This window comes from Takifugu flavidus, chromosome 4 (genome assembly GCF_003711565.1).
Source record: "Takifugu flavidus isolate HTHZ2018 chromosome 4, ASM371156v2, whole genome shotgun sequence".
Taxonomy (NCBI): Eukaryota; Metazoa; Chordata; class Actinopteri; order Tetraodontiformes; family Tetraodontidae; genus Takifugu; species Takifugu flavidus.
In genome coordinates, this window is record NC_079523.1 from 2,240,584 (window position 1) to 2,260,699 (window position 20,116).

General features: G+C 42.9%; 2 protein-coding genes across 2 annotated transcripts; both read left to right on the forward strand.

The window, feature by feature from the left end:
• Positions 1–2,193: 2,193 nt before the first annotated feature.
• Positions 2,194–11,967, forward strand: LOC130524537 (leucine-rich repeat neuronal protein 1-like). The gene is made up of 2 exons (XM_057030780.1): positions 2,194–2,569; positions 6,818–11,967. Exon 2 carries the CDS (start codon positions 6,949–6,951, stop codon positions 9,100–9,102), a length of 2,154 nt encoding a protein of 717 aa, XP_056886760.1. The 5' UTR covers positions 2,194–2,569; positions 6,818–6,948; the 3' UTR covers positions 9,103–11,967.
• Positions 11,968–15,391: 3,424 nt separating this feature from the next.
• setmar (SET domain and mariner transposase fusion gene) lies at positions 15,392–18,800 on the forward strand. The gene is made up of 2 exons (XM_057030785.1): positions 15,392–15,566; positions 16,262–18,800. Exons 1-2 carry the CDS (start codon positions 15,489–15,491, stop codon positions 17,054–17,056), a joined length of 873 nt encoding a protein of 290 aa, XP_056886765.1. The 5' UTR covers positions 15,392–15,488; the 3' UTR covers positions 17,057–18,800.
• Positions 18,801–20,116: the final 1,316 nt, after the last annotated feature.

The following is a 20,116-nucleotide window of genomic DNA, read 5'->3' on the forward strand; positions in this document are numbered from 1 at the left end:
TTTTAAGGTCGTGTTCTCCACTGCTGTGTTTATTTGTGGTCTAAGGCACAAGAGGGCAGGAAGGGGGAAAAGCCAGGTTTTAAATTTTTTAATAAGTGAGGCTAAACTTGCCATCTATTTGTCTAGAAGGGATAAAATTAAAAATGCAGCCTGTGTTTGCTGTTGCCATGGTTGCAGCTTTGTGTATTCAGTAGGTGAGGAAGAAGATAAGTTTCCTCCTAGAAAAATGTAAAACTCTGAGTTACCACAGACAAGGTGAGGAGACGTAATAAGCATGCATCCATCTATGCTCACTACATGTTAGCCTTTGTTAGCCCCACATATCTTTTGCCCCCTTTCAAGAATTAAACAAAATTCTGAAAAATGCAGGTGAATTTGAGTTATCATATCAGCTACATTCCTTATTGAGCATCCCTAATTATAACCACAGTGCCGGTCCGTCCTGAGGGTGAAATTCCTGCCAGGTAGGAAAGCCAATACGTGAATGAGGCCTCAGAGGATTGCTGGCTTTGCCAGAGGAAATAGCAACATGAGCTCAGATGCTGACGGGAGATAAGCGGAACAGTGTGAGGGAGAGAGAAACAGGCCTCCTGGCGGATGATCATGGTTAATTCTACCAGTTTACGCTCTGGAGTGTAATTGTGAAATGGTGAGCAGCACTAAAAAGACATCATTTCACCTATTTTCACTCGACCAGGCAGACAGTTGGAAAATGGCCATTTTTCTTTTCCAGTCTAATCCAAGAAGTTGGAGTGTGATTCTCTAAGGCTCCAGTCAACCGTCCAGCCGCTCTGTCTGTCTGCCTCCAGGCTGCAGCGCTGACTCCAGCTCAGCTCGCTGTCACTCTCCCTGACTGGCAGGCTGACCTCCAAGAGGTTCGATAGCCAAATGCCACCTCAGATCGGGAACAAATTCACCCAGGTCCAATCACTGTACTCCCTCACACACTTGTTTCTTTCTATTATCAGCCAGCTTTCTTAGAACATTAGATGGAATTCAAGTTTTCAAAATGTCCTGTATAACTCTTAACTTTGAGATTTGTTGCACAGAGTGTGACTGGAACTCTGGGGTTCCTTGGTGCCAACCTGGTGTTCATGTGGTTGGTGGTGATCAGGAGCTGAAGGTCCACAGAGATACAAGAAAAACTGCAAATACAGTGCAAACATCCTGCTGATAGAACACTCTGTATGCCATATTATCCTGTCCACCCTGCAGTGCAAATATAAGCCCCCCCCCCCCACACACACACACACACCATGAGTCCTCCTCTTCTGCATGGTAATAAATGTTGAGCAAAATTGCAAAGTCATCAGAAATGTTCAGAATGTTAGATGGTATTTGCAGTTGAACGTCTTTCCTTTGCTGCTAAGCTTTAAAGAACGCACTTTTATCCACTGAAGGACTCCATTAGGACGGCGATGCTTCAAAGTGAAGGACACTCATGGAGCAAATTGATTCTAGAGGACAGGGGGTGCAGCTGTCCAAGAATCCTGCACCAAAAACTCAGAAAGACGAGTCTTTTCAATGACAGCTCCATTTAATTGTTCATGTATATAAATGGAGTGTTAGAATTTGGGGCTGTGGTCCAAAGAACACGTGTCTACTCACAGGCTCTACTTTGGCAGCTCCTGCATGGGAACACAACACAGTGTCATATATTCATACTGTGTTTTTTTATTTTAAAAGGGAAAATCTGTTCTACGATTTTCTCCCATCTTGACCTTTTACTCCGCTGCTCTCCCACAGCCTCATGCAAATATCTCCACTTGCTTGTTTGAACCCCCGAAGTTGTAAAAATCAGCGATCATATGAAATCGGCACTGACATAAATGCCAAAACGTCCTCCGTGGTCATTCCTGTTGGGGTGTGACCACCTGCTTTGTGTGAACATCAGTAAAGCCTTTGGAGACGAGCCTTCAGGGTTACAACTTTAATGTGTGTATTCTCATCCTTCAGCAGTTTATAGCGTGTTTATAGAGGTTTTTTATATAAGATAACAACGCAGTGGCACATTAATTAGATATATTCCAGTATAAAAAGCACAGAGGGAGTTATTTTCCAATAGTAATGCCACATACGACCCCCTCTGTCCCCAGCCAACCAACCTCCCCTCGCCTGGTGCCCCGCCGCCCTCTCCTGCCTTTGTTCTCATCACAACAAGCCCGGAGCAGATGGTGCTCTGCTTCGCAGTGACAGACGTGCGTTCTCCTCCAATAGCCTGCCTCGGAATCAGCTGACTGGCTCGGACAGCGCCAGGTGTTTTTTATCATTTCTCTCCTCCATCTGCGGGAGGAGCGGGCGGCGGCGACAAAGCGGAGGAATATCGGGGTGACAATAACCAGTCGGTCTGGGGCTGCAGCGGCTCATGCGTCTCACTGCAGCGCGCATCATGTCTCTCTTGGTGGGACTGATCGGACTCACAGGCGACAAATCGCAGCAAGCAGCCGCCAGCTGAGCCTGCGGGACTCCCCTTTGGCACCACGGCGTTATTTACCGTTTATTGACGCATATGTCTGGATAAAAAAACAACCCTGCGCCCGAGGAAAAAAAGACTGGCTGGATTTTAAAGGTGAGGATGGGACACATTAATCGTTTAAATTAATTTCACAAGTAATTTTGAGATGCTTTTTTTTTAGCGAAAGAAAAAACAACAGCGTTATAGTGTGATCAACGCGTCCAGAGGCAAAAGCGTCGACTGTTCTGTTTGTTTTGGCGTGTAAGGTGATGCTTACTGTCTGAATGTTGTTTACAGCATTACAGGACAGCCAGATTAGTTGGAATATGATATGGAGACACACTCAAGGGCATGATATTATACAAGCAATCGCTGCGGACTGGGATTTGGGTTTAAATCCACATGAGGCAACGAGGCGCACGGTGCAGTCTCACAACACGTCTTAAGGGGAAAAAAGCCATATTTTTAAAAATAATGCGTCAAGTGATATGTTCCACACAAACCAAAACTTTGATCTCCTGCGGTACGCACACGCCGTGCCAGCGGGAGGCGTGTGCGCATCGCTGCGCGTTATGTGATTTGCATATTAATGTCAAAGTATGTCGGCAGATGTCTCGATTCCTCCGTTTTAATCAATTAAAAGTCGCGGGGTGTGTTTTAGGGAGAGGAGACAAGGGTGTGTGTGCAGGATGATGTGCTGAGAATGGGGTTACATTGGCGGGGGGTCTATTGTGGCTCCCAAACGCTGCTTCTGTCGCTGCAGCTGTTGCGCTTTTGTGATGGAGCCTGACTGCTGACTCGCACCGCACGAGTGTGATTATTTGTCTCGTTAAGGACGCAGCGCGCACACGTCTGTTTGTTCATCTCGGGTGTGTGTTGTTGCAGAAAAAGCTACAATTCGCTGTTTGGTCTAACTTGCCCTGTTGTACGTGGTGGTTTTGGATTATAAATGCTGAACTCCACTGTGCTCTATATGCCTCCTGCAGGTGTGTGCGTGCGCGTGGGTGGGGTTGTCAGGCAACAGCAGGAGTTCTTTGGAGAGGGTAACCCCCACCCCCATTTCACCAACATTTAAGTCCCAAGGGTTTAAAGCAGAGAGGAGGGGGCGCACGGTCTGTAAGACTGCTATTATTCTTAAGAAGGGCTGAGGAATTAAAACTCTTTGTCTTCTGAGAACATCAGATCTCCAAGAACTCAGACAGTTTACTTGGTGCCCAATTAGCATCTTCAACCAACAATTGAATGTGCCATATGTGTTCAGGTCTGCTGAGCACACGCTCCACAACATGCCTGCACCACAACACGCGTGTTCTTTTCACACATATGAAATAAAGTCACGGCCATCGCATTAATAATATGCTCAGCACTCTTGTCCGAACAGTCAAAGCCGACCTCACGGCCAGACCTCATCCAGACAGGATGGAGGCATTTGAGGCGTTCAGTAGCCTGTAGCGGTGCTGACAGATCGCACAAATACGCTGGCGGGAGTAATTGACGGGTGACATGAACCTCACACCTGCAGGAACCAGTGTAGCTGCTGCTCTAACAACAGCTCCCATCAAACTTCCTGCCAGTGCAGCCAAAAACACTTCACTGTTCCGGACTCACTGCCAATACAGGCCTGATATTAAGCTGACAGATCAGACGTCCACATTGCTCTCCATAATTAAATTGTCCTCATGATTTATAATTTGAACAGCACTTAAAGCTATGAAAGCATTTAAAGAAAATAATCATTAGTTTAAATTTGCGTAGTGCTGTTACTCTGGGCTTCTTGGTTCTTCCTCGGACACCCTTAAATCAGTCATCTTGTTAAGATCCCGGGACCATCTTTGAGATTTTAGCTTTTATGGCTGAAGGTGAGCGAGTTAGAGGACTGCAGCAATCAGGCTTCTGTAAAATCAATACTGGAAGTGTTGCTGATTATAAAGTGGCCCAGTCTCCAACCAGGGCAGAGACACCGTGTGTCTGTGTGTGTGCGTGCGTGCGCGCCCTTCATCCAGGAAAATGTGGGCACCTGCAGAAATCATGTTAAAGACTTGCATTTTTTTTATTAAAATAGGAAAAACAATAATTTCTTGATGTTGAACTTCCACCACAATGGTGAACAGACATCAGCTGGTTCCCAGTATGTGCTGCTACCGCCTTTGCTGTAACTGTAGTTCTAGTAAAGCAAAGATTCTCTCGATGATATTAATCGTAAATAATTGTTTAAATGATTGTATTACAAAGTCGTGAATTCGATTTTTTTAGTTTCTTTCCTCTCTTTGTGTCTTGTGACTGAACTGAAACAGATAAAATGAGACGAAGCAAGGTTGTTAATGCTTCTCTTATCAGTTCACATCAGTTCAAATTCTTATCATATTCAGGAATCATTAAAGTTACAAAAGATTCTCATGCAGAAATCTCACACGAGATGGTTCAGCTTTTGTTGCATTCGTTTCACTGCAGGTTTGAACTTATGTCACTCACAATCATCCAATTTAATACAAACATCAAACTTTTCAGACTTCTGATAATCTTATTGCATTTATCTTGCCTCAGCAGATTTAACCTTACGGTTCTGGCAAGGTCTGAAACGTGCATCTTTAGTCCTCTTTTCACATTTTAAATGATATAGAAACTAGTTTTCCCTCTCTGTATGCATTTTTATTTTCAAGCTTTCCTTTAAGTGCTCACTTTTTCATGTAAAGAACTTTTTAAGTCTTTTTATGTGATTTTATTAGGGAAGAATAAATAATCTGTATCACTCTGTATTTTCAGACTATATCTGAATCAAATGTTTTCTTTCACTGACTGAAGTTTTGGTACTTAGGACTCCACATCTGTTCTGCACATTGTAGCTTCTTCTTTGTGGGATTATGCTCAGCACACTAATATAATCTCTACATCAATATTTTCATCTACCTAATCCTGAAGGACGCAGTAAGCTTTACACCGCTGAATACAGTCCGGTAGGTCAGTGCAGTCGTTTACAAACCCAGTAATGGTCACGCTCCGCCTTGTTCCATAGGGAATCCCCAATATAGGAGGAGCAGGAGGAGAAGTGCTGCTATCTCTCTGGTGCTGTTGCCAGGCAGTTTGCATTCAGATGAATTAGTCAGCTCTTTTGTTTGAAAGCCTCTTAGGCTTCCTAAGCCGGCGTTGACCAAAAAGCTGCGTGTTAGAGGCAATTGGGTTGTGGTCCTACCTCAGGGGTCGGCAACTCTTTAGCGCCGCCCTAGTGGCTCTTTGGAGCTTTAGCAAATATAGGAAAAATATGTGTGAATATATTTCTTGTTTTAATATAATTTCTGTAGGAGGAAAAACATGACAAACATTCTTAAAGTTTTCCAATGCTGTAAACATTTATATAATAAATATTTAATTTCCACATCTCATTATAATGGAAGTTAAACTTAAAGCACCATCGTACAGCAGAGTGGTCACATGGTGCGTCATTCTCTCCAGGATGCTCGTTATGTATTTGTAGCCTAATTATCATTTTAATAGTAGGCTAATAAAGCTAATATCGACACTTACAGCATGTGTTGCCTTCATTATAAGGCTTTTAAGTTTTTGCGGCTCCAGACGGATTTGTTATTGTTTTCTTGGTCCAATATGGCTCTTTCAACAGTTTGCGTTGCCGACCCCTGTCCTACCTCATGTTTGGGTGCAGTCTTCCTCGAGTAAATACATCTAATTGAGTAATTGGCTCCCTGAGGTGTTGCTGCATAGATTTGTTAAAGAGCCACTGGTAGTTTAAGCAGGCTAGTCTAATCGTCTTTGCTCGTGAGCAAAACTCTGGACTGAGACAACACACATCCAAAAACAAACCTGTTGCCAGGCAATGCATTATTTATAGAAACGAAGCTATATATAATAAAGAAAAGTGTTGTCGTTGAAAAGAACAAAGCAGAGAAGGATCAGGACAGTACTCTCAAGTTATTTTGAGATGAAATTCTTTAGCGTATGAAATCATTTCTACCTCTTGCAGTCAGGTTCGTTTTAGATGCAGCAAGATTAAGAGTCTTTCAAGCCGGCTGCTTTGTGAGCCTCAATCTAACAATTTTGCCCTGAGCTAAATGCTAACATCACCATGAAATATAAGCAATGACACACTGGCAGAGGTAATATCTACTGTATACCACAATACTATTTAATTTCCAGGTAATCTTTATAAGATTGTAAATATGTATGCGCTGTTATCAAAGCTAATATTTGTCACAAAGTTTTAGTCCAATGACACCTCATTGATGGCTTTACTGCAAGAACTGCTAAAATCAAGAAATGCAGACAGTTTGGACATGAATTAGAATGTTTCTCCATAGTATTTTTCATCACATTTCTTATAATATATGTTTATTTTGTCTGTCTTTCCAGGGTATCCTGCCACTGCGATCACCGATTTCCCGTCCCACCACCAGAAGCCAAGAAATCCACGCAAATCTGCTGGATGACCATAAGAGACAGTCTCCAAAAGTCATTTGGTCATCCTCCAGTCCCTCCACAATATGGCTAGACAGAGGTTAGGCTGCATCCAGCTAGAACAAACATTAGCGGGCCTGTTCCTGGTAACGATTGGACTGTCTGTGGTCCAGAGCAATGAATGCCCGCAGATGTGTGTATGTGGGATCCGGCCGTGGTTTACTCCCCAATCCACCTACAGAGAGGCAATCACGGTGGACTGCAATGACCTCCGCTTAACCCGTATCCCGGGCAACCTCTCCACTGACACTCAAGTTCTGCTTTTACAGAGCAACTACATTGCAAGGACCAGTGAGGAGCTTGAACAGCTCTTCAACCTGACTGAACTGGACTTGTCCCAGAACAACTTCAGTAGCATCCGAGATGTTGGCCTCATCAACATGTCCCAGCTCACCACGCTTCACCTGGAAGAGAATCAGATCACAGAAATGCCTGATTACTGTCTGCAAGATCTCAGCAATCTGCAGGAGCTCTACATCAATCACAATCAGATCAAAATTATTTCCCCCAGTGCTTTCTCTGGTCTCCAAAACCTGCTCAGGCTTCACCTGAACTCTAATAAGATCAAGGTCATTGACAGCCAGTGGTTTGAATCTACACCCAACTTAGAGATCCTTATGATCGGAGAGAATCCCATTACTGGAATAGTGGACTTTAATTTCAGGCCTCTCGGGAATCTCAGAAGCCTGGTTTTGGCTGGGATGGACTTAACAGACATCCCTGGAAATGCCTTTGTTGGACTTGACAATCTCGAAAGTCTATCTTTCTATGACAATAAGCTGGTCCATGTTCCTCGGCGAGCCCTTCAGAAGCTACCAAACCTCAAGTTCCTGGACCTGAACAAAAACCCAGTGCATAAGATTCAAGAGGGTGACTTCAAGAACCTGCTGCGCCTGAAGGAGCTGGGTATCAACAACATGGCAGAGCTGGTTTCCATTGACCAGTACGCTCTGGACAACCTACCTGAGCTCACAAAGCTGGAGGCAACAAACAACCCAAAACTCTCCTACATCAACCACCAGGCCTTCCGTGATGTCCCAGCTTTGGAAAGTCTGATGCTGAACAACAACGCTCTGAATTCCCTCTACCAGTCTGCAATCAACTCCTTACCCAACTTACGGGAGATCAGCATCCACAGCAACCCTCTGCACTGTGACTGCGTGATCCAGTGGATGAGCTCCAACAAAACCACCGTCCGCTTTATGGAACCGCTGTCCATGATCTGCGCTACGCCATCAGAAGTAAGGGGCATGTTTGTGCGGGAGGTCCTGCAGAAGAATTTAGCAAACCAGTGTCTGCCTATGATTGCCCACGATTCTTTTCCGAGCCACCTCAGCCTGGAAATCGGCATGACTGTGGACCTGGACTGCAGAGCCATGTCCCAACCGGAGCCTGAAATCTACTGGGTGACTCCAATGGGGAACAAAGTGATGATGGACTCGCTGTCTGACAAGTACAGCCTCAACAGCGAGGGGACGCTGAGAATTTCTCATATCCAAGTTGAGGATTCTGGCAGGTACACGTGTGTGGCTCAAAATTCCGAGGGAGCTGATACGAGGGTGACGGCGATACGGGTCAACGGGACTCTGTTCGACGCGACTCAGCTTATTAAGATTTACATCAAACACACCGAATCCCACTCTATCCTGGTCTCCTGGAAAATCAACTCCAACGTCATGACCTCTAACCTCAAATGGTCATCCGCGACTATGAAAATAGACAATCCAGATATAAGTTACACCGCCAGGGTCCCCGTGGACGTCCACGAGTACAACCTCACGCATTTACAGCCCGGGACTGAGTACGAGGTGTGTCTCACCGTCTCCAACATCCACCCACAAACCCAGAGGTCGTGCGTTAATGTGACAACAAAGCAGGCGACCTTCACTGTGGAGATATCGGAGCAAGGGAACAACACCGAGCTGGCGGCCGTCATGGGAACGATGTTTGCAGTCCTCAGTCTGGCCTCTCTGGGAGTGTACATCGCCAAGAGGTGGAAGAGGAAAAACTACCACCATTCTTTGAAAAAGTATATGCAGAAAACCTCATCAATCCCGCTCAACGAGCTCTACCCTCCTCTCATCAACTTATGGGAGGCAGACAGTGAAAAGGAGAAAGAGGGCTCATCTGAGACTAAAACCAGTCAGGTGGACACCACCCGCAGCTATTACATGTGGTGAGAGCTACAGGGACATGCTTGTTTCAGGAGCACAAATATCATCTTGCTTCTTAGTGTTAAGGTGAACTGGGTCGTGAACGGAATCAGGATTTCCTTTTTTCACTTTTTTACTCCACGTGTTTCTCTCTGACTTAACGCTCCAAAGCAAATTTCTCATCTTTATTTTAGCATCATGTCTTTTTGCCTTTAGCACGTAAAATGGCAGCTTTGTTTAGCTTCCTGGACTTTTTAGGCCTTGCTTTGGTGAACACAGCATGAACATTGGATTCGGCTTGAAAGACAGAAGGAGAAGCTGAAATCCAACCTGCTTTTGACATGTTTCTCTGGCAGAAATGCTGTTTTTTTCTTTCTCTTGTAAAATGGTTCCACTGGTGGCTATTGTGCACTAAAATATATACTGATTTGTCTATCAAGTCAAATATAAGCTGACAGAGTACATTAAGACTTTATATGCCGTCTATTGAATAATGTTAGCACTTCCTCTGTAATGTTGTATCAGCTATAATTTAATCTACATTTTGTACAGGAAGTAATGTTTGATTTAGACCGACATTTGCAGAGCAGCTACTGTAAACCAGCAATAGAAATATGAATGTTATGAAGTAGGTAAATACAGTAGATGTAAAGCTTTTTAAATTTCTTAAATATTCCCTTTCTTATTTTGCTAGAACATGTATACAATCACTGGTTGTGTTGTGCTTTACACACAAAGACAAACATGTCTATTGAGGAGCAAGTCAAATAAAATCCTTTCCTCATATTTTTAAACGGTGATTTCAACTCTGTCTTCTGGTTATAAGATGTTGAGGGGAAATGATACTATTTTATTATATCATTATAAATGTGGTTACAAACCCTATAACGGTTTGAATATGAAAATAAAATCTGCATGCTGAATTTTTATTTAATGTAATTAAATACATCACGGAACATCTGAAATCCAGAGTGATGCGCATCTGCTGACTTAAGCCCATCAGCGGTGCTCAACTCAAACAGTGTTCAACCCAGTTTCAGGGATCTCCAGTGGGAGATAAGAAACTCAGTTTCCATCTGATGTTGACTGACAGCTCTGGGTCTTGTGCTCCAATTATTTTCTGATTAGCTCACTGTTAAATACCCATAATTAGTTCACCGAGGTTTGAAGTAGCCTGGTTTCAGGCTTCCAACAACGACTGCTAACAGATACGTTAGAAGAATGCTAATGACCGCCAGGTAGCCTTGCACAGTGACCTGTCACAATGGCAGTGTAGGTTTGTTTGGCAGCAGTTTAAATTTTGGTAAATGTGCACATTCACTCTGCTGCACAGCATCGCAGGCCTTTCATCTGCACAGAGCAGGATCGCTTTGATACAGGCCCACTAGGTCGCCTAGTAACAGACCGGAAATCAGCTCATTGGAACGGCTATCAATGAAAGCCTTTCACAGCGTGTGCTGGAGCCTGTGCCGCGTCCCATCCAAGTGGCCCGTTTCCTTGACAACCCATCTCCGCATCCACCTGCGGACGCTGGCAGCCGAGTGAAAAATGTCCCCAGAGCCTTAAATGCCACCGACAAGGTTAAAACCCGCAGGTGGTAGAGCGGCATGTCTGCTTCCGTAGACGGCAAAGGCTTTGGTCTTTTTAGAGCGACAGACAGACACCTCTGCGGGGATACATGCTCTGAGCTACATGCTGCCAAAATTAGCCAGCTGCTCGGGCAACATTGGGACTTAATACACTAAATAAGTACTGTAAAAAGGCGGATGACAGATCAGACGGTGGCCCCATGACCACACACATACCGTAGTGGGCAACGCCAAAGCTTCTCTTACTGTGCACACTGGCTGCAAATGTCAACAACACCCGGTGACGAATGCAGCTGTATGAGAATTAGAATGGGTAACTTAAGGACCTTTTGCTTTCTGGCCTGGCAGCTTCTTTCCACCTGCATTTGGACAGGATGATGTGCTCCACAAAAAACATACATATAACAGACAGGATTCAGTTATATGGAACCTCAAATAGCTGTTTATCTGTGTAAATGTAAAAGGGGGCATGTATAATCAGGTGTAGTTTGTTGCTGGGTATCAATGCTGGCCGAGCTTTGCTCTGCTCTGAGAAGATTGTGGGTGTAACTTCACCTGTTCCTGCGAGTGATGCCTGAAGAGACAACACCGGCACGCTTCTTCTCTCATAACACAAACGCTCACGTGCAAAGACAGATTTAGCTGCTCACACTCACACTTGCTCACATGTCTGTAATGGCATTAAATGTTCTGTAAATAACATCTTCAGGGATGTGGGGCTAAAAAAACAGATGTAAGAAGATGAAGATTCATCAGTGGTGTTAGATGTTTGACTTAAACTACACCCTGGCTTTAGGAGCCGCTGTTCAACTGTTTAAACTCTCACAATCCACCTTCAACAGCTATTTCCAGAACCAGAATTGAACACTGGAAATGAGAGGCAAAATTCTAGTTAAACAAATTATGCTGACGAAATGTTGCCAAGACGTCATTATAAATTATCCAACAGCAATAAAATGAAAACGTTCCCATTGAAAAACAGTGTAACCAGAGTCTGACATGGATTTTAAATCAAGCCTGCAGCTAAAATAAAGTAGAGTACAATCTCCAGGAGAGGAGGATGGGAGATAAGTATCCGCTGCTGCGTGCCTTCATATGTGTGATTTATTGCTGACATTATTGCTTCTGTAGAGTGTGAATAATGGAAATATACTGTGCAGAAGAAGTGGGGGATAAAATGTGGGAACATAATACATTTTAGCGATGTTAATAATCTGTTAAATGCATAATGAATCGCGGGATGGATTGTTCTGCTGTTTCCTCCCAGGGCCCAATTAAAGCTTGTTGCCTGCAGCACGCTGAACGTACGTTGTGAACGTGTGTGAATCCTCACTGCTGACACAGAGGCTTGAAGCTCATTACCATCTTCAGAAGACAGACGTGTGCTCCTTGTGTTGTGTGTGTGTGTTCGTAAGCTTACAGACATGGGGAAAAAGAATCCAAATTCAAACACAGTGCACAGACTCACTTTCCTGTTTCACCCGTAAAACAATTTTACAAACGATTCTCTTTGACACGAAGGTGAAACAATAATGTGACAATAGCATCAGAGGCTGCCACACTCCATTACTCTATTGATTGCAACAGCACAATTCAATTCTTCTCATATTCTTTCTCTGTGTGAACACAGGAGGAAGGCACATACATCTGTGTGAAGGGTTTTCCAATCATAAAATGGATCCTTGCACGGGCCTGACCTTATCCTGGTGACATTTGAAAGCAGACAAAGAGATACAGAAAGATAAACTTGGCTTGATCCTCCTCTCCTAACGTTCATGTGAAATGGGGGATTGTGAGCGTGGGAGTTGAACTCAGGCTTGGATACTTTAGTGGAGAGACGACGCAGCTTCTGAGTGAGCTCATCACTTTGGTCTGAAGTAATTCAAGAACTATTGGATATGAAATCACATTACAATGCTGACATTCATGGTGCCCAGAGGATAAATTATCCACTGACGCTTTCCTCTGAGGACACCCACTGCACAAAATTTCAATTGGCCAGAAATAGCAAAAAGTGAAGTCATTCAATGTAACAAAAACTACATGACTTGGTTCTTAATTATTATTTTATTATCCTGCAGAGATGACGTTGTGCTCATGGTCTGAACTGATTATTTGAGATATTTGTGCTCCACTACTGTTTTTTTTTTTATACTTATTCTTCCCATATTTGGCCAAAAAGGTTATCATCTCACCAGTTTAAATGTATTCATTAGAGATAATACATTACCGCTCTAATATTTTAGATATCAGCACGTGTGACCTTGTGTGCCCTACGTCTGCTCGCTAGAATACAGATTTCCAGGCAGATTAGGATGCTTCTGCTTCCAGACAAGTCTCAGATCTCCTGAATCGCTGTAGATGCAGCCACATTCTAAATTTATCATTCTAGGCTAATTTCTAAAAGCCTAAAGCCAAAAGCAAACTAGAATTTATTCAAATGATCCTTTAACTAGGTTACATATTCTTTCATGTAAAGAACAAAAACAACTTGCCTCCTTATTTTCTGCGATGATATTGCAGTATGGACGTTAGAATGGTCCATAGCTGCGTGTTCTAATCACTCTCCACTCTGACTGGACCAAATTGGCTGCTCATAGATGCTCCACTTCATGCCTGAGCACGTTCTGAAGGCAGGATGGAGAATGCACATGAGTGTGTGGCTGGTTTAGGTGCGACATCATTACTGAGACAATGAAAATGAGCAGAGGAAAATGAGAGCACTCTCTTAGTTAATGTTAATGTGAATAGCTTGAACTTTTTTACGTCTGTGATCCAGAGATGTGAGCCGTCTCGGAACCCTAGGCTTTTACATTTTAGCCAAAAATGTAATGTGTTTGCCGTCTTAATGAGTTATTCCACCTGCAAAACTTTCGATAACTCTGTTGTTTGCCTCAGGGAGCTGATGAACCCAGTTTAATCCTGGTTTAATGATTATATGAGATCTTCATCACACGAGTAATGAGAAGAAACCCAGAAGTCTGCGAAATGCCGCAGGGAGTGCAAGTGTGAGCTTGATTCAAGTTTTCACCCTAAAGTTTGACTGACAAAGTTTAGTTTGTCAAAGTGTTTGAATCTCTGTCTTTCTCTGTTGATTGATGAAGTGTTGCAAAGCACCTTGGAAACCTGTGGTTCAACTTATCATAATTACACCGACTTGCTGACAAAGGCAAATGAGAGAGACCTTTGAAAGTTCCCTTCTTCTCAGACCCGTGCATCCACGTGGCCCCGGCACAGCTTTCCTTACAAGCTGGGAGAAGCATCGCAGGCAATTTGGGGTCAAATCAATCAGCACGGCAGCAGAGGGAATGCAGCTCTGTTGTTGATGATGTCCCCAGTGAACGGGCTCTGTCGGGTGTTTGGTTCATTAACTCTCCGTTCAAGTCCTTCCTCAAAGCATGTCCCGCCGGTCTGTTTCTGTGTTCTCCTCAAAGCAGAATTTCCCCAAATCTTTGAAAATGATCAACTATAAATAGCATTTAAATAGAAAAATGGAAAAGATATTCACAAACAGTGGATTTATGGTAATTGAACTGTTTCCTCCAGTGACTACAGATGACAGCAGCACTGCACATTTACTAAAGATATTTTTAGCCAAGCTAATTAGCAGGTTTTGTGTTGATCTAAATTCTGTTCATTTTAAGGACAGAAATGGGCTGAAATGAGCTGCAATGTTCAGATGTCTAATATCTGTATATTTCCATGTTGGCAGACTCTTCCTTTGAAACCAGTGCTATTTTTACTCACGCTTGCTGGGTGTCACCAAGGACCACAATGTCTGTCTGTCAGGCAGCAGTTGGTTGCCATGAAATTAATGCTGACACCATTGATAATTTTCCTTGAGCAGTGCCAGCTGGTCAAAGGTTATACTTTTTTTTGCAGGGTCTCAAAAACCATGTGGTAATTTGCTGCTTGTAGCTATTCCTTAACACCACTGATGTGTTTTTCTATCAAACTTCAGAATAAAAGTGAACCAGCCCGTTTGTAGATATTTCTGTCACATACCGGAGAAAGCAGGTTCAGCAAATGCTCCTGTTTTGTACAGCAAATGTTGAATTATTCGGCGCAAAATCTGTTCTGTCATAAACATCTCTGTCTGGAAAACATATACTGTATTAACAGTACAGTATGATATAAACTACCCTGAGACCAAAGCTTAGAAAGCATTAATTGGACAAAGGTGAGGAAGGCCTTGAATCTTTTGTTAGCTGTTTGTCTCCAGGCTGCTGATTATAATTAGATTGTAAATAGATTTTCTAGTATTGATTTTTAACTAATTCCTGTTATTTTGTTCTGTTCAATTAAAATGCCTGATCGATAACGTTAGTTAACAAATACTGACACCTGTCGGTCACATTATATTACTGCAACCACAGAGACGTGAGGACAGGACAGAATTTCATACATACTTAGGAAAAAGGTTTAGGTATTATTTGAATTCATATAACCTTTATTGGATGGCGCCTTAATTAATCATCCCTAATGTGAGTTTTTATAACCTTTAATAAAACTTTAATCCATGAACGTGAGTGCTGAAGTCAGTCTCTGTAAGCTAACAACCATAACATCCACCGGGAAGGTGATACAAAAAGTAAGCACATTTAAAACAATGGCTGGTGGACAGAAAGCTTTAATCTGTTAATTCCAGGACTGACGCTAATTGCACATTACGTCCCTCAATGTCGTAGTTACACCAGAACTCCACTTGGGGCGCTAGTGTGTTTACAACCGGAAGTCATAGAGTCAAAGCTTCCGGTTTGGGTTTCATAATTCGATTTCTAAACTTTGAACATGATCGTTTAGCAAGGGTACAAAATATAACACATGGATTTGAGCAATAGCCTCGAAGAGGTTCCTGTTTTAGTTGAGAGCTCAGGACTTCTGCCTTTTCCTGAATTTCAGGTATCATTTATTGCTTCCCCTGTAGAATATCTAACACTGAATGTAAAAAAAATGCTTAAGCTACACGAAAACCTGTGATTTCATAGCCGATTTTACAGTATACGTTTCCCCGTTTGAGTATGTAGAGCTGCAGCGTCGTTTTACAACTTGGGTTTATAATAATGATCATTTCAACCACTTTTTTTCCACAGCAGATGGCAGCAAAGTATCAGCTAAGGCTTTATGATCGTGATTGTGCAGAATCACAAACCCCAAATTTAACCTGAGAAATCATGCTGAAATCATTTTCTTTAGTAATTTAATATTCTCCCTTTCAAATTGGTCTCCTTAGCTGTTAGGCATCACCTTATTTTATGGTGAAATAACACAAAGTTCAGCAGGTCATGAGTTGGAAAGCATCTTTTTGGGAGATATTGCATATCAAAAACTGTTTCGTCAACCACACCTGTGAAGTAATAAAGAGCCATTTTAATCTGTTGCTGTTCCTTTCAGAAAATAGGATTAACTCAGTAAGAAGTGGGTACAGGTTATATATATTGTACTGTTTTCATACATTGATGCACTCCATAATCCATTGCTAAGATTTAGGGATGTACATGCAGAAATAATGCACACCTTATATCCTTATTGTACTTGTGCATTCTCACTTGCATTTATTGCTGTGTGATGTGTGACTGTTCTTTATCGTGTTGCAGTATTCCCCAGACAATGTCCAGGGACCAGGATGCAGTATTGACCCCACTGAAGTAAATGTACCTGGATGCTCCTGTCAGTCTCATTCTTGCCTTCCTGGAAGCTGCTCCTGCCTGCAAACATATGGACAAGCATACGACACCAGTGGCAAACTACTAAACCTCATCAGAACAGACTCTTATTCCTCACCTGTGTTTGAGTGCAACGCTCTGTGTGGCTGCAGTGATGCCTGCTCTAACCGTGCGGTGCAGAGAGGACTGAGGCTCAAATTGGAGGTTTTTAGCACCAAGAACAAAGGATGGGGAGTACGCACCCTTGAAATGATCCCAAATGGAACCTTTGTATGTGAGTATGCAGGAGAGGTGATCAGTTTTGCGGAAGCTAGACGCAGGCAACTTGCTCAGAAGTCTATGGACCACAACTATATAATAGCAGTGAGAGAACATGCAGGAAGTGGCTCCACCACAGAGACATTTGTGGATCCAGCTGCAGTGGGAAATGTAGGCCGCTTTATCAACCACTCCTGCCAGCCTAACCTGATAATGCTGCCGGTCCGTGTGCACTCTGTAGTTCCTAGATTGGCACTGTTTGCTATCCGGAACATACACGTGCAAGAGGAGCTCACATTTGACTACTCAGGAGGATACCATAACCAAACACCTGAAGCGTTGTCGTCCAGTCAACGTGATGCTGCCTCTCAGGTCAGTGGGACAGATGGACCCCTGAGGAAAAAGTGCCACTGCGGGGCCAAAAACTGTGCTCAGTCCCTCCCACTGGATTTATCTATTCTCAGCTGATTTATTCAGTTTTGGTGTCTGTCTCAATATTTTAAAATTGTTTTTGTGTGTCTGTTTCCAAATGTCAGAGAATGTTGATGGCTTCATAGTGAGAACCATAAGAAAGAGTCGGATATCAGTGCCCGTCTGTATTTGCTGTTTGGTTGCCCCGGTTAAGTTTCAATTTTTAACTGCTCCGTTTCATGTGTCAGGGGGTTCTCGTTCAGTAAGTGAGAGACCATTTTCACCAGACTAAAAGTGTTTGCTGGAGCCCTGTACTGACACTTTCTCAGAGAACATGAATCAGAAGTGTCTTGTGTGCAGACCCATAAAAGGATTCACAGCTTTCTGTCCAGAGCTACAGAGCTAATTTGGGTTATCTGTTAATAGCACTTGTTTTCAGTCAAAATCAAGTATATATTTTTGATGAATAGTTATGTTTGGATCCACTTCACTTTATTTGATGTTTTTATGCATTACACCATTGCAGATATTCTCAGCCTCTCATTTTTCTGAAGCCTCAAGAGATTTAGAAACAATTATAAAGCGCCTGGAGGGTTTTTTTATTTAGAAATGGACCTCATTCCCCTGTCAAAGGAGGGCTGAGAGTGTCCCATTTATCATGTGGCCATTCTGAAATCAGAACCTCTGTTCAATCTGCCCTGTTTCTAGTCTAGACCTGCTTTTGTGTTATTAATATCCACATCTGGGTTAATTAGGATGGAGACCATGTTGCATCGAGAAATGGGACCACACTGGGGCTGAAAGAGGCTAAATGACTGTGAGACACACACACACACACACACACTTCTCTACTGGTTTCCCTGCTGTGTCAACCAGTTTATAAGCCAGATGTTCAGACTCTGACTTACCTTAAAGCTATATACATTTAGAAATACATGCCTAAAGGTTTCAAAGATCTTTTAGGTTTTTTGTGTATGATGAAGCTATAAATAGCAGCAAATGAACTAAGCCCCCATGCTAATAAAACATACAGTGGTAAATATGAGTAAGAGGAACCCAATAGAGAACATCAAAACTTTTACAGAGAAAGCCCAGAATCACAGAGCAGACTTGTTCATTCCACAGCGACAGGAGCTCCAATATTCAAAAAACATTCAAGCTTACTGTCTCAAAGATGTAAAAAAAAGGTCACTGAGGAAGTGGCAGGAGTTGGTAGCCAAATATTTTACATTGGATAACAAAATCAATTAGCATATTAGCATTAGCTCTTTAGTTGTGTCATCAGCAATTTGCTGCTTCCTCAAAATAAATTTGTTGAGAATTTCCTAGACCTGACTGTAGCTTTGATGCCCCTGTGTTCCCCTCCTGTATTGTTGTGCATTATACTTTGGGTGGTTTTTCATCTCTAGCTCAGTGGTACAGAGAAAGGATGTCACGTTTTGTTTTTCTCACATGGGCTCCTCCCGTGACAGATGTGAAGTTAAATTTGGCCCAGTACACCTGCAGCAGGCTGAGCAGGAAGTTCTAGAAGAGAAGAGACGGCTTCCTCCACAGCTGCTCTCGTCACTGATCAGACCTACACGTGCATACGCACTAGGTCTCCAATACACCTACACTCACTTTACTGGGCGGCATTTTTGGCATTTTCAGAGCGCTCATCTGATGTTTTCAGCAGGTTTGAGGGTGCCTGAGGAGTCTTAGGGTGTTAACATTCAGAGCGTTGTAATAAATTGTTAATACATTATGTAGAAATTAAAATGCCTTCAGCTAATTTAATGAATAAAACTATCTCACAAACCTATTTGTGTATCCTTTCCTCATTTGGACATTTGACCCCATCTATTTTAGGACAGCCATCTTTTGCTTCTTCAAAATTCTCTCCTAATTAGCAAGGATAATGAAAAGATGTTCTATAAATCTGGGGGAATATCCCTGAATGCGGTGTGAATCTGAAGCAAGATCAGTGACAGATAATTTAAAACAAACGTGCTCACTAAAGGGATCCATCGTGTTATAAAACTGTAGAGAAAGTTAAGGATAGGTCCTACAACCGAGTTGATCCTAACGGATTACGTGTCATTAAAGTGGCTTACAGCAGGTCAAACAGGTGAGTTCAGACCATGGCACCGTTGGCTATTGTTCTCGGTCAAGTTGCCTTTGAATGTGTTTAATTCAAAGGCAAAGTGCTCGACCTCTGCTAGTGTGAGTCTCCAGAACTCCAGCTGGTGTGTTTCCATGGTCTGGCATGTTGATTACTATGTGCAGCTCCTGATTGAAAGGGAAGGACACACACACACACACACCCAACAATTTAATGCAGAGTGGCATGTATGGCTGTATGAATAATATGTTTTGGCACAAGATCACAAATCCAAATTAGAATATTCCAGTAGCTGGTATAATCCTTTCCATTTATTTCCATTGGGGATATGCAGGTTATTATGCCACTGGGCAAGGGTAATTGTCTTTTATTTTTGGTGTGGTAACTCTCTCTTATGCTGGGTTGCCATACTTTGGTTGTTGGATAATATAATAAACTATGGTTCCACATTAGATTTTCACTGAAGACAATGTATGTGGGCATTCTCAGGAGTTTCTATTAATATGTGCCAGTGTACCTGTCTGGGTGAGAGCTGCAGGACAGTAAACCTCTTAAGCTTTGACTGCGTGTGAGTCGATGTCATTAGGAGATTAGAAATTACATCACGTCCTTGTTCCCAACTCAAACAGGTTGTTTGAAAATAGCAGAAAGTTTTTGGGTTGTCTGGAAGGTGCTGGTGGTGGGAAGGTGTGCGTCATGGCAACAGAAAATGCTCAGTACTGTAGTTACAGTCCCTGATAGGCTTCTTAAATGGCGTTAGAAACAATAGAGAATGATGAAAAGACACTTTGTTCCGATCCCACTGAGCTCGACTCGATGAATGTAGAGTTTACTTTGAAGGCCTGGCCCACACAGACGAGTATCTCCGCCTGAGTCTAGAGATCTACCAACCACAGTGCCCACACAGCACTGCTGAGGGAAGGCCTGAAAGCGCACAAGAAAATACTCGGTCACATGCACAGCGATAAGGCTCACAGTCCGTGCACCCACACTTTGGGTTGCTGAAGAGTATCGTG

Excerpts from the sequence above, each read along its gene's own strand:
- LOC130524537 (XM_057030780.1), top strand. The coding sequence starts at position 6,949 with ATGGCTAGACAGAGGTTAGGCTGCATCCAGCTAGAACAAACATTAGCG.
- setmar (XM_057030785.1), top strand. The coding sequence starts at position 15,489 with ATGGATTTGAGCAATAGCCTCGAAGAGGTTCCTGTTTTAGTTGAGAGC. Across the intron at positions 15,567-16,261 it reads TGCCTTTTCCTGAATTTCAG|TATTCCCCAGACAATGTCCA; the intron begins GTATCATTTATT and ends ATCGTGTTGCAG.